Source organism: Dermochelys coriacea, chromosome 19 (assembly GCF_009764565.3).
Source record: "Dermochelys coriacea isolate rDerCor1 chromosome 19, rDerCor1.pri.v4, whole genome shotgun sequence".
Classification (NCBI taxonomy): Eukaryota; Metazoa; Chordata; order Testudines; family Dermochelyidae; genus Dermochelys; species Dermochelys coriacea.
In genome coordinates, this window is record NC_050086.2 from 10917950 (window position 1) to 10933290 (window position 15341).

Below are 15341 nucleotides of genomic sequence, written 5' to 3' on the forward strand. Positions count from 1 at the left end.
TTAAACACTTCCATATGTTAAAGTGTAACTGGATTTTTAAACTTAATCTCTTCACTGCTGCCAGAACAGGCACACCCGTTTCCTTCAAAGGGACTGGTGATGATATTCCAGTTACATCAAAGCATACCAAAGGTAATAATAGGGTGCTTTAATATTGAGCAGAGATGCCTGCAAGATACTGCAAGAGTACTGAAGAGGGTCTAAGGTTGCCCTTGCCACCCAAAAGACAGCACTTGCTGTGCTAACGCATTGAACACCAGGAAACTGATGCTACAAAGCTACGAAATGAACTAGCATCACCATCCAAACTGTGTGAAACTCAGAAGAACAGATTTTTAAAATCTCTCCACTTTAATAAGCAAGGATAATAGCAACGGGCAACAAGGAATTTTTTTTTTAAAAAGTATAATTTTAAACTTGACCGTATACCCTCTAAAGAGCCCAAGTGAAAGTGAAAACTTGGATTTTGAAGAGAAACTGTCTCCTATGAGTCTCTGGCTTTTCCTCCTGCCTTGTCTTATCTACTATTTCTTTGCTAGCATGCAGCAACGATGCCCCATCCCCTCACCCTGTGCTTCCGCTTTTCTTTCATGATATCCTTGGTGTCCTGTAGCATTTTCTCTTTCCAAAGATCAAAGAAGTATGAAGGGTCTGTGTAGAATTTGAGTGCCTCTTTGCCATCATCCCTGGAATAGAAACACACACAAGGAGCCAGTCAGGTGCTTGTCTGATGCCCAAAGATTTCAGGTGTCAATTTCTATCAATCTGAAACAAGAGGCCAAACATTTTGTACTTTTTCTCTGTCCCCTTCAAATAGCGGTCTCTCTACCTTTGAGTAGCCCCCACTCCACCCGCTAATTTAAAACCACCACCACCACAACTCACTAATTTGAAGTCATCACTGCTTCTAAGCCGAGGCTGAATAGTTAAAAATGCTTGACTACAATCCTGAAGATTGCAGGTTTGAGTCTCACTTGATCTCACGCTCAAAGGCCACCTCCAGTTCACCCAGCTGCAAAATAGGTACCTGATGCATTAGGTTAGGGCAGTCAGACATGATGCTGGCCACATCACTGCCTTGTGTGCCACTGGCTATGACACTGATGTGCCCTAACCGCATCAGCCTGATGAGCCATGGCTCAAGGGAACTCTGACCAATCTTCCTGCAAGGCTTTGCACTATGATTCTCCTCTGGTTTGGGAATATATAGTTTTGATTTCTGTACCTGAAGTAAGGTGCAAGAACTCCCCTGAGCAGCTACTCTAACAATTACAGAGGCAGCAGCAGATGTCTGTCCCCACCCCCCCTTGTCAAACATCCCCCTCTTGTCAAACACCCCCTGTCTCTCTCTCCACACATGCCCCTTCCCCTCCCCATCTGTCTTTTCCAGATAGCCTGCTCCACAGTAATGTCAATGGACACAGGCTTGAGCGCATGCACCTCCAAATGCTAAACAGAGTTCTTTTCAGCGACAATCTCCATCCTTCCCACCCCCACCCTCCAGACCGGGCTCCTGCTACTTCCTCCAAGACATATTACACAATTATGTACTGGGACTTTTCAGCAAGTTCCCTCCCTCCCTCCTCACCCACCCATCTTTTCAGAAAAATCTTCTCCAGTTCAGGAACCCCAAATCGGCCCAGCAACATCCTTGAAAGTCAGGAGTGTGCATGCACATGCCCACCCTTCTTCTTTGCAGTACAGTAGCATCTCACAGAAGACAGCTGCCTCCAGCTATCTGTAATTACTTTTCACCTGTTCAAAAAACATTTACAGATGTGGGCTAAAGACATATTCATACTCCGAAACCCCTGCTCTACGACTATCTACAGCAGACACTCAGACCGCAGTGGTTCAGGAGCTACCCAAAAGAGCCCGAGTTGTGTGAATTCATAGTTTTACTTACTATAGTGCTATATATTCACATTTAAACAGTATGAGGAGGAAATATTTAGTTGTTTTTATATATAATATTCTCACAGCAAAATGACTGATCAAGTATTATTTTATCAACTACAGTTGGTTAACATAGTAAAAGCCTCCTGATTGGTTAATATTTAAATCTCACAATGTTTCAAGATCATGTGCTGGAAAAAGTCGTAGGAAACTAATTGAAGAGCCAATTGCAGCTCCCGAGCCTCAGTCTGAATATCACTGATCTACAGGATGACATAACATGGCTAGACCGTTAAGGAGAAGGGCTTTATGCAGGTTATACAGCCAGGGTCTAAACTGAGTCAGTCACCTGACACCAGGAATAGCCCAGATAATGCTCAAAATCTAAAGAAGTCTGCTGTACCCATTTGTGTCAATGCCAGAAGCAAATTTATGTCCTGTAGTTTCCAAGAAGGCTCTTGGAAAGTGACCATGAGATCACACAGAGAAGTATGAGAAAATATATCATATCCAAAACACCTAGCAATGTTACTCAGAGCCTTTCAAGATTTGTCTCCCTAAGGCACCATCACAAAAGCAACAACATAACTATGTAATTTTTCAGCTACCTTTATTTGTGCAACCCCAGAAGCAAACCTACAAATAATCCAGCTAAAGAATAGCAAATGCCCGAGCCACTCTAGTTAGGTTATTCCATTTCCCTTAGGGACTAGTGCTTCTTGAGTAAGTGGCTTGTGGCCCTGGCCATAGGGTGAGCACCTTTCTCAGCTAACTGTGGAGGAGATGTTCCCTACAAGGGAAAAAAGGAGCTAAGAGATGCTGCAGCATTACCTGTAAGGGGAGAGAATGTTGAGAGGTGGAGGAGTATTGCAGATGCCGTATGTTTCAAGGACGGGCACCGGGAGAGAGTCTCTGTCAAAGAGCTTCTGGTCCTGAGTAGTGGAGCTTTTGAAGGCCTTCCTTGTATTAATGCCTTGTAGGGACACTAGGAAGGAGGGAAGCGATGGAAAGAGAAAGTGAAGGGCAGTTCGACCCAGGTGATTGATACAGAAGGCCAAGTAGCCACATTTGATTTCAGTTACAGTTCTCAGCACACTCAGCACTTTCTATGGTTGGGTTCCTTTTTCCCCACAATACTCTTGAGAAGAGTAGAGTAAAGAAACTCCAACCCTGTCTACACTGAGATCTGAAATTGTTTCAATATGGCTCTCAAGAAAGGTGCTAAGGTGGTTTCAAATTTCAGTGTAAACACAGCCTGACAATCATGCTGCCACACTATTTACTGAGTAGCCAGCCAATGGACATGGAGACTTGTTAGTGACCACCTCCAGAGGAAACAGACTTGTTTGGAACCATTCCACATGTCACTAGCAAAGTGTTTTTCAAGACAGTAAGGAAAAGAGTCCCTATTAGTGGAAAGGGAAACACATGAGCCTCTAGCACACATAGCTTCAAACTCATTTCAAGGCCATGAGCTCTGCTGGTTTGATGGGGCTCTTTAGCATGCTTGGTCTGCAAGTGCTGTCCTCTGCTCTATTACCTTCTTCCTCTTTGGGATCCAGCTGAGTGACTTTGACTTGTAAGCGGTCGACCCTCTCGACTAGAGAGCTCACCCGAAAGGCAAAGGTGTTGGCCTGAGTAAACAGCTCTCCAAAAATGTCCTCTGCAAATTTACCTGGAATATTCAAAGGGTTGCATTACTCTTTGAGCTGTATTATACTTTCCACCCCCAGCCCTTAATACTTGAGTTCTCCTGATCCCCCCGCCCCAAACTAACCTGCTGCTTCTTCCACGTTAGCATCAGCAAGCTATTTACTAGCCTTTACAAGAGTGAGATTTGTTATTTTCAAGTTTGGCAGTGTGGCTACCACCCAAGATATTAGCATAGAGGACGAGTTGATGCACCGTTCCAGCTAAATGATACCTTTCTAAAGGATCTATGAACAATGAAACACAATTGAAGTATACTACTTAAGTCTTGAATAAAGTAATAAACATAGGTGGACACCAGCCAAGTTGACAGCGTGCTGTATTAGTCTGCATCTGATTGGCTTGCAGTCCCTTTAGGGTTACATGATGTTGTTTATTAACAACCAAACATAGCTAGATTTTATTGCTATATGGCACTTCAAAAAGGCTCCCAAATTATAAATCACTGCCTTGCAGTAAGGCCTCTCCAAGGGTAACTGGTACCTATTTTAGAGTTAATTGTATTCTAGAACTATATGGTATATTCAGGTCTTGACCCTAAAGCCATAGCCACATTCACAGACAAGGATACTGACCCATGAGTTCCTTCAGATAGAGCAGCACCTGAAAGATTGATGCTTTCAAGATTATCTAAATATAAATAAATAGTGATTGCTACTTTCACTGGAGTTTCTTAAATGTGATGATCCCTCTGTAAAACCTCAGACTGCTCAGTGAACAGCAAGACAAATGTTGTTACTATTCATTCTTTGCACTGCGGTAGCACCTATGAGCCTCCACTCATGGATCATTGTGCCAGACATTGTACAAACAAAAAAAGATAGTCCTGCCTCGAAGAACTTGCAATCTAAGTGGATTCAGACAGGTGGGGAGCGCAAGGAAACAATGAGATAATATTGGCTATAAGAGGCAGCAGTCTCACCATACCAGTTGCCTCTATTCCTCCACCAGAACCTACCCTTACCCAGTCTTGTGCAGAATCCTGCCTATCTAAACATTTATGGCCAAGCCTGTCAAAAACACACACCTGATGTTAAGCTTCTAATAAGTGGCCTGATTTTCAAAAGCACCAAGTAGTCAATAGTCCCCCTTGAAGTCAGTGGGGGCTGTCAAGTGCTGGGCACTTTTGAAAAATCCTGTAAGGCAGTCAGGAGCTTAAATAAAGATGTAACTTTAGAGTCTTTTTTTTTTTTTTTTGGGAAATCTTGGCTTTTAGCACAAGTCAAATGGGTAAAATGGAAATTGCATTTCCAACAGCTGATTCCAGAAGGAAGGAGGGGAAAAAACATCCAAGTTAGGCTATCATTCAAGGGCAACTGTCTCCATGACATTTACGAACATGAGTAAAGAATCTGCACTTTGAAGTAATGCCAAGCTCAAGCCCCTATCCCTGCAGTCATTTTATACAAGGGTGCTGTCTCTGAGTCCTAGAACCTACCCCCGTGACTCTGTTTTCTATGCAGGTTGTGCACAGTGTGATTCTCCTCCCCCTGCCTCCCTTGGTATATGGGGTTTGAATTCAGGGACCCTACTTTGCCCTGCTGACACACCTTGACCGCTTCCCTGTGTTAACTCATAAGAAGATATTCATTCCCTCAGACACAGGAGTCAGATAGATCTCATTGTAACAAGCTTTCATGAAGCATCCTCTCTGTTCTACCTCACCATAAGAGCAACTCACACATTTTACAAAGGATGCTACAATGAAAGGAGAGGGGAGGTTCATCTATAATGTAATCTGACAGACCTCACAGCAATAACCTCATACAAGAAAGTTATGTGTTTCCATTTTAATGAGATCTGGAACCCATTTCTGAATTTCACAAGGAAAAGACTACAGATGTTGGGAAAACCTGAACATTGTTTTGCAGTGCTGAGCAGTACATTTGAAATATACAAAGATGAGATACAAACATGGTTATGCACACTGGTGTATGTGCTTGAGTGTTTACTTATTCCTTTAATGGCATAACTGTGTGTCATCACATGGTTACTGTATAGGATCCAGTATGCTTTTGTATTTCATGCACATTTTTTGGATGGGGGCAGAGATTAGTTTTCAGGGATTTAGCTGCTTGATTGATTTTACTTCAAGAGAAAAAATTACAATCAAAATTATCTTTATCATGCACTGGCAGGAAGACAGACTGAATGATTTAATAGGTCTTTCCCATTTCTAGCTTCTATGATTCCACAGAATTAACAGAAATGCACAGACTGCCTCTCCAAAGTGCTACTGGCTGTCATAGTAACAAAGGGCAAACTCACTGGAATATGAATGCTGCACAAGTTTTATGTTTGTGTCTTTGTAAAGAGGTTGTGGTATACTCGGCATGGCTGCTTATTCACTTGACAGGTCTGCTGTCACTTACTGAACTCTCTTCAGATTACTCAGTATTCAGCACATGAAGAAATGGCATATTCCCATTTTCAAAATAATGTACAGACAACTACGAGAGGAGCTTGGTCATTTAGGTCTCAACATTCTGCAGTAATTAGCCCAAAGACCAGAGCACTTACAATTCTGTCTTCAACCCTGGGATTGCATACAGGAGAAGATGCTCAATTTTATTTCCCTCCGTCCGCATTACCCTCAAATGCACAGTGATGCGCATGAGTGTCAATACGAACAGTCTGTCTCACAGGAGCTTCCCCAACAGCACTCCTGGTTGTGTCTGTGATTGGTCCTCCCCACACCCCAGAGCGAGGCTCCCTTGGTACCCTCCTGATAAAGGAACCAGGCTGTGATCTGGCTTCAGCACTTCACTCTCTGTTCTGAGGGATAAGCAGAGGTGCTTTGAATATTGTGAAATGCACAAACAAGGTCTAAGCCTGAGGGATATCGCTGGTGCTCTGTCACACGAACCCACAGCATGCCTTTTGGATCTGGATCAGCTTACTCTCTCTATTTGGGATTTAAGAAGCTTTACCGTCCTCCCCCTCCTCATTTCATGTGCACATGATGGATTTTAAGAGAACCCTAATGCTCTGTGACCATCTCAGGAATCACATCTAACTGTGGAACCGTGAGGGGCAATTGACAATGGATGGGTAGACTGGTCTTATCCATTACTGCACATTGATATTTTTAGCAGTATCAGATGAGAACCTGGAGGCAGCACAGGGGTTTTAGTGATAGCAATGTGCTTTCACTACCGGAGAAACAGGAAAATTTTTGCCTGGAATCCTCTCACCCATGTTCACACTGCATGAGAGAAAAGGTCTATCTTGTGAAGGAAACAGAGATACTTATAGGTCCTAGAGTAATTTAAACAATGTACGAATCTGTTTATCAAAGCATTTGCAGGTCTCATTTCAAGGCCAATGAAACAAATATTGAGCAAAGGGGGGCTAATCTGAATCCAGAACATTTTAATGGAGAAAAAAGAAGTTGGTACAGGCACAGTGATTCTTACCATTTATTTTTGTTATAAAGCTTGGGCCTATGTTTTCACTCACTCATAAGGCTGCCACCACCTCACTGGTAACCATTTGTGCCACTGTACCAACATGCGGCCCGCAAACTCCAATATCCCAGAGGCAGTTCTTAGTCTGAACTGGGGACTTTCAGGCTTGCAACACAATAAACGTAGCGCGGGCAAACAGGCCAGAATCTGTGCGCGCGTTTTGATTACCTTTCATTAAAAATGATCAATTGTAGATTAAACACAGTTGAGCTACAATTAATAGCGCATGCAAGTACAAATGCTTTCTCCGACAAGGCACTGGCCACTCCGAGAGCCTCCAATTTTATAGCCCTCAATTAAGCTCCATCCTTCCATCTACAATTTTGTTGCAGCTCTTCCATTCCCCTCCTCTCCAATTTTCTTTTTGTTGAGGAGGAGGTGGGAGAAGGACAGGAAATTAGCATTAGAGATGTCTTTGGGAAAATATTTTAGCATTACCCAGGGAAGGCAGATGGGGGAGAAATAGGAATACAAGAACAGAAAGGGAGCTAACGACTCCTGAGGGCAGCATGCGGGCTCGCAGTGGTACTCACTCAGGCTGCCCAGCTGTCGAATGACATTTGCCAGGGTGATGTTGGTCATGCATTCCAGCTCACTTCTAACGCTAGGCAACGTCTGACGGCACAGGTGCCTTGGCTCAATGTTTCTCGTTACTAACGGCATGGTGGACCTGCTTCAGGCAGTATTCTGAAAGATGAAAAACAACCCAAAAAAGAAACAGGAAAGGATTACTCACCCACACGTTCCAGGCACACCAGAGCCACGATGCTCATTTTCCTGCTCTGAAATAGCTCTATGTATCAGGCATCTTTTTCCCTTCCCACCCTTATGAAACTGGTTCTTTGAAAATAAAGATCCTGCTGTTCTACAGCTTGCAGTGGAGAAGCAGAGACCTATTGGCTCAGGTGTATAGGCAGCAAATGGAAAATTATTCATCTTAGCTGAGCAAGGGACTGTTTACATTACCGCTGCTGCCGCACCACCCTTCCCATTGATGCATCTGCACTAAACAGTCTCATTCCTTCACCAAATATTGCAGAACATCTAATGACGGCTACTGTGCACCTTTCCATAGGAACATTTTAATATGTTCCTTTTCCAACCAAGAATGTTAACAGAAGTTAGGACTTCTGTTACGCCAGACACACTGACATGTACATTCCCTCCCTCCTCACCAACAGAGCAGACAGAGAGGGCTCACATAAGACAACAGGAAGTGCTTGCAGCTGACCAGGAAACATTCTGGTGACTGTTTCTTATCCTTCAGGCTGAGCCCCTCCCTTGTGGGAAATTCCCATGTGGTCTAGTTTCTACAGACCCATTGTTTTAGAGTTAGTGGTTTATCACATTGGTAGCTTTATAAGGATATGTGGGAGGAGGGGGGGTAGAGCCCAATGCTGAAAGACATCAATATTGATTTCACTACACACAGTGAGATGGAACTTCCAACCCCGACTTCCAGTTCTTCTAAAATTTACGGAACTCAAAAGCTTCTGAAAGTTATCTTTCAGAAAATGGTTGCATGTGTCTGTTGCCTGCCCAGTACTTTGTAACAGCAAAATCTCCACTGCTAACATGCCTAACTGTTGAAGCAACAGATTAATTCTCTTATACCTCCTGTCCACAAAAAGAAAATGGAACTTCAGCTCCTGAATAATGGAGTACAGCACAAGCAGTTAGATACACCTCCAAAATTTCTAACATGAAAGCAAATATATCCCAAGTTCTTGATTAATTTAAGAAGGAAAACAGTCTCTCTTGTAGGTCAGATGAGAAACAATGCTATAGAAACAGACGCCTCCCCTTGTGATGGACATGCTGATCTGCTCAGGATGGGTGTAAAAATAAAACAGGAAGCTAACAGCCTGGGGAACGTGGCTTCCTGTCACCAACAGCAACAAATCAAGAACCAAAATAATTTAAAATCAGCTGTTTGCTCTTGACTTTGAGCCACCCTTTGATAGTCTGTGGCAGCTGGCAGCTTATCTTTGAGGTCCAGGAGTCCTTCCTGGATGCTTTTCTACTAGGATATTACGAAGAAGGAATGGGTATTATCTCACCAATTATCTCACAAACCACATTTTGAATTTCCAAATTTGACTCATTAATGCAGAGGAGTTCAAGGTCTGGAGCACTGCATGGTATGCCAGGTATAAGGATGCTTTGTTACAGTACCACCAAACTTCATTATAAACCAGTCATTTAGTTCACTTGTCACTGTGAAACAGAAGGTTTCAAAAGACCAAAAAACCTAATTAAAGTGATGTTGATGAGCCAAACCTAAAAAGCAAGAAAAGCAGGAAAATCTAATAGGGCTGAAATCCCTCCTTCTTAGACCTCACTGTGCCTGGGTAGTGTAAAAGCCATCAGATAGTTAAGTACAGAGTGAGCTAAGGAAGGACTTCCACCATTAATTCTAAATTCCCTGCATTTTGTGGACTAAAGTCAAACCCTTCTAAATTCTTCTGTCATGTTAGGTTTTTGTGCTTTAGCTAAGCCAGCGTTTCCGTGCTTCCCCCTAGCAGCACCCCATAACAACAGCCACACCCGCAGCTCACATATATATGGGGAGGTAAGCATAGGTAGTACCTAACTTGCTCAGGCTTCTCCCGTTTCTCTGCACGGACTCATATGAGCACATGTAGCTTGGCTTCACAGAGCTATCTGTGGGCATCCCACCAGAGTAGGGAGTAACCTTCTGGGGAAGAGGGGAAGCCATCGGAGGAGAGAGAGCAAGAAAAAATTAAGAACACAGGAAAGATACTGAGAAAGAGACCAAAGAGAACAGGGGAAAAAAAAAAAAACAAAAACAAACGAACCCTCCCTTCCCTCTCCCCACCTCAAGATATTGTGGCAACTGTGGCAAGGTTATGACTAGGGCCCTACCAAATTCATGGCCATTAAATGCACCACGGACCGTGAAATCTGATCTCCCCCTGTGAAAACTTGTCTAGTGTGTGTGCTTTTACCCTACGCTATACAGATTTCATGTGGGAGACGAATGTTTCTCAAACTGGGGGTCCTGACTCACAAGGAGATTGCAGGGGAGATGTAAGGTTATTTTAGGTGAGTCGCGGTATTGCCACCCTTACTTCTACACTGCCTTCAGAGCTGAGCAGCTGGAGAGCGGCATCTGTTGACCAGGCGCCCAGCTCTCAAGGATGCACCCCGCCAGCAGCAGGGCAGAAGTAAGGGTGGCAATACCATACCAAGCCACCCTTACTTCTGCATTGCTGCCTTCAGAGCTGGGCAGCCGGAGAGTGGAAGCTGCTGACTGAGGGCCCAGCTCTGCAGGCAGCAATGCAGAAGGGTGGCAATCCGTACTATACCAGGCCATCCTTACTTCTGTGCTGCTGCTGGCGGCAGCTCTACGCTCAGAACAGGGCTCCCAGCCAGCAGCCGTCACTCTCCAGCTGCCCAGCTTTGAAGGCAGTGCCGCCGCCAGCAGCGGCAGCGCAGAAGCAAGGGTAGCACTACCGCAACCCTCCCTTCAAAACCTTGCAACCCCCACACAACTTCTTTTCGGGTCAGGACCCCAACAATTACAACACCATGAAATTTCAGATTTAAATAGCTGAAACCATGAAATTTATTATTTTAAAAATCCTGCGACTGTGAAATTGACCAAAATGGACTGTGAATTTGGTAGGACCCTAGTTATGACACAGGAGGGACATGGGGACCACCCTACTGCCAATCTAATGTGTGGGGGAGGAGGAGGGGGAGGTCACACTCCTCTTAGGAGCCACTGGCTTAGAACTATGTTGGCTATGCCCCCCAGGAAATAAGGACTTGTCTAGACTGTGATGTATACACCGCTTTGTTTGAAACTAAGGCAAACAGCAAAAGTCTGGCAAAAGTCACTGTTTACACTTGTGCAGTCTATCTATGCTGGGGGGCTGGGAAAAGGGAGAGGATGCAGCATTACTACAAGGCTTTTGTCACTGGACTCTGCTCAGAGGCCCCGGGTGTCATGGCACAGGGGATGTTGCAGAGAGCCACCCAATTGCCCTTGCAGTAGCTAGAAGGTTCTTGGGAGGGGGGCAGTTAAAGAAGAATTCTCCTTTTCCCTTTCAGCAGGGACAGAGGATTCAGGGCTTCAGCTTTATATCAGACAATTACTAAGCCGGAGACAAGACAGACATGATACCTGGGGCCTCTGAGCAGGGCCCAGTGACAGTAGCCTTTAGTAATGGCTGGGCCCTCTCCCTTTTCCCAGCAGCTGTTGGGGTGGGGTAGCTTCTCCACAGGACACTGCATTTGGACATCGAGGCCCCTCTCATCTTGTAATATCAGTCTCCGGTTAGGAGGCTTATCCCTCCACTTATTACATATCTTGTAAAATTTCCACGCCCTACGTATAAGTGGATGGGAAGAGGAAAATCATGCAACTGATTAGACACAAAGAACAGTGTATTTGAGGGAGAGATTTTGGGGGACGTATAAGCAGAGAGAAATGATGAGGGGAAGGAGATAGAAAACAATGCTGAGAAACGAAGAAAGGAAACTAGACATTAGGGCAGTTCAAACAACACAATTGTTAATAGCAGCGTGCACCGAAGTGATGCTCTGTAACATCCCCATGTGGACACTGTGGGAGCGAACTAAAAGGTTCCTAGTTTGCGTCTAACTCCCACAGCTCCACATAGGAGAGCTACAGCTCAGTACTTTGGTGCACGCTGCTATTCATGCCCCCATAGTTCAAAGTGCAGAGCAGTGTAGCCATACATAGACAACACAAGGATAAATGCACCATGATCTAGGAGAAAAAAGAAAAGTAGTCAGTGAAGCCAGGAAGGAAAAGGCCTAGTAAAAGTAGGAGCCTGCTAGTAAGGTTTAGTCTTAAAAATTCATTAAAGCTGATTCACAATATGCTACAAATAAATACAGAACACAAAGGACAGTACACAACTACTTTATTCTTTTAAGCTGTAGGAACATGACAGAACAACTATTTTCCATCCTGGCCAGTACCACTAGTCATCAGGACAGTAGGTGTCAGGTAAATGTTTCAAGCTTTGTGTGATATATGGATTTAGATATTTCCTCTCAAATCAAATGAAATCAGTTGTGAAGCGAGATGTGACAGAATCCTTGGAGAGCAGTCATATGGATTTGTTATTGAAAGTTTAGACTTGGCTATGTTTAAATGCTACAGTTTTCAGTATACACAGTATTGTACAAAACCACAAGAATACTTTATGGATCTAAAGCACCCACACACTTCCTGTTGTGACATGGGGTGTGGCTAAGGGTGGCCTGTCATCTCCATAGAGAGGAAACATTTTCAAGTCAGAGATTGATACAGAATACTGGATAGGGAAAGACAACCACACAGAAGAACAGCACCACTCAGGTCAAGGAACAACAGGCCAGTGCCCCAGCTGCTACTCATTGCTGACCCAAACAACAGCATGACCTGGCAGTTTCACACCGCTGCTTGGTTGGGAAAGCTGTAAGCAGACGCATGGAAGCTATTTCTCTGCAGACAACACTATCAGTTTAAAGTTATCCTCACAACCATAATTAACAACTTTTTCAAATGAAAACTGAGATTCTTTAGAAATTGATGACTTAGTCCCCTTTCACTTGCATGAGAACTTCCCACTTGACAACTGTTTTTGTTTTTTTTTCCCCCAAGCCCTGGAAGAGGGACACATGCCTGGGATAACTTGGAAACACGATTTCAGAATTAACAATAGAAGTCTCTCCTCCTCATCCCAAAATCTGAGGACACTACAGGCTGAACTGCCCAATGGCCAGCCTTCTCCCCTCCTGCCTCTCCCATAGCTGCAAGTTCTATCTCTTCCAACCAAACATTGCCAGGATTTGTCATTTTCTCACTCCTTGTTGACATCGCTATTTATGCTTTTCTGAGTGCTCATCTCTTCTTCTACAATTCCATCACCTCAAGTTCTTCCTACAAAAAACTGCTGAATGCTGCAGCAGACTCTCTCATTCCAGGAAGCTCATACCACCACTCCTAGATTCCTAGCAGTCTTCCACCCAGCAGCACCCTTCCAATTTCAACACTCACTATGCACTTGCTCCATACTATCTCTCATGCTATGTCCCCCTGCTTTCGTACTCCACACCCTCTGATCTTAACTGCCTCCTGTTTCTCCACAGCTGGAGAGGTGCCTCCCTGTTGCTCATGGAGACCAGCCTATCTAGAACTTTAAACCCTAAGCAATCAGGACTTCTCCTTGAATCTGTTTCTCTCTTTAGCACAAAATTATTCAACCCAAAACTTGCATCGAGGATACTACAAAAAGATAAGGTAAGTTAACTAATTAATAGGACAGAAGACTGTAAATGGAGAAATGCAACTCCTAATGCTGGTATCTGCTTATCCGCCACATGGAACTGAAAGCTTAACTTGCGGTGAACTACTACTAACGCTTCTAGTCAGCTGGATATTTCAGGTATATTGGATTAGTTGACTATGGGTACTCAAATCCTGCAAATTGGGCTCTGCTACAGTGGATCCTACAGGAATCACAGAGTTCTGGACTGAATTCAAGTAGAATTGGTTTCTTTGAAACAGTTCTTGCCAGTCTACAAGCCCTTTGGACGGAGTTGCACCCATATTCACCATTCTGAAAAACATGGCTGGAACAGCAAACCCCATGAGACAGAACAACTGCCATGAATAATTAGGGAGATTGTGTTGCTTTTTAATACTTGATGAAGACTGTGACATCCCAGGATTAACCATCTGCTTTCCTACATGAATTCTGTCAATGAGAAGAAATCACTGAAATCAAGACCAAAAGCTTCCCTACTGTGGGCTTGGGGTGAGGAAGACCACCACCACAGCTGACAACCAATTATTTGTTTTCTTTTCTTGTAAAGGGCTCAGATACCATGGTAATCATGATGGAGAGGAGAAAGAAGAGTCTAAAAACAAAGGTCACATACTTCACAAACCTTGCTTACAAGATTTTGGGAGCTATTTTCTCACTGATATTTGAATGACTAGCATTGCATTAAAGGGAGTTGCCAATATAATTCCCCACCATTAGTGCAAGGAGTGACTTCTTATATTAGAAACAATCTGAGAGTAAATTTTAGCACCAGAAGTAATATCTGCCACAATGCCTGGTGCAACACAGCACCTGAGGTGGACATAGCGCATTTTCAAGTGTGTTCAGGTCACTGATAACCCTTCCCCAACAATCAAATTAAAGTTTCTGCAGCATTGATTGCTACAAATAATCCTCCCAAACACAAAGAGCATAGCAAAGAGGAACTGACCTCCAGCTAAGCTCCTCAGAGAGAACCTTTGGGAGTATTAGACACACCAGCAGGTTTGCGAATGAGAGGGGAAAGATAATCAGATATGAAATTCCCATCAGTATGAAATGGGACTTAGTGGCCTGCCAATGCAGACTGACCATTTATTCTAGTGTCTATGACAACTCTACTTTAAATTTCAAGCTTCTCTCAGCAGTAACTGCTCCCCCATCAAGCTGTAATGGCCAGAGAGACTGGCTTTTGCATAATCTCAAAAGGGAGGGGGCAGGGGAAGAGGACAAAGCAGCCAGACACATAGAGAGAACGGGAAAAAACAGAAAAAAGTCAGCAGAAGGTTCTGCTGAGAACTCATGGCAATATCCAAGTGCACAATGTGGCCACACAGAAGTGGGATGCAATAATCAGAGATGCTGCTGTTACACGCTACCCTAAGAGACTTGCATAATCACAGGTTTCAGAGTAGCAGCCGTGTTAGTCTGTATTCGCAAAAAGAAAAGGAGTACTTGTGGCACCTTAGAGACTAACAAATTTATTAGAGCATAAGCTTTCGTGAGCTACAAGTGAGCTGTAGCTCACGAAAGCTTATGCTCTAATAAATTTGTTAGTCTCTAAGGTGCCACAAGTACTCCTTTTCTTTTTACCCTAAGAGAGGAGACCTACCTAGCAATCAGTACTGCTTCTGAGCAATGGGGAGTGAAATTATAGAGCAAACTGCCATGTGATGCCACAGACTATTTCACTCCGCCAGCTGTAACAAGTATTCAGTCCCAAAAACATGTCAGATGGTCATCTGTCTTTAGCTTTCAAGCCTGCCAACAGCTGAACAAGAGTCAGCAGTGGAAGGTAACTCTGGACTGCTTTCTTTCACAGGGGTCTATTCTCCCCACAAGTCAGAGGATTTGTGAGGATAAAACCCACATGCATAGGAGAAAACATTCCCCAACATCTCTTACAGCTCATTAGGTCCTGAAAGGTCAGTCCAATCCAACCCTTTGCCTGCCATCACACAAA

At 43.9% G+C, this 15341-nt stretch overlaps 1 protein-coding gene across 2 annotated transcripts in view; it reads right to left on the minus strand.

Annotated features, from left to right (window-relative positions):
- The window catches only part of WASF2 (WASP family member 2), a 40379-nt gene that overhangs the window by 11704 nt on the left and 13334 nt on the right, over positions 1-15341 (minus strand). For both annotated transcript variants that reach the window (XM_038377723.2, XM_043506107.1), the window contains 4 exons: positions 7607-7760; positions 3437-3571; positions 2728-2881; positions 569-686 (listed from right to left, as the gene is read on the minus strand). In XM_038377723.2, the coding sequence (XP_038233651.1) occupies positions 569-686; positions 2728-2881; positions 3437-3571; positions 7607-7736 (537 nt within the window). In that variant the 5' untranslated portion in view covers positions 7737-7760. The remainder of the gene's footprint in view (positions 1-568; positions 687-2727; positions 2882-3436; positions 3572-7606; positions 7761-15341) is intronic.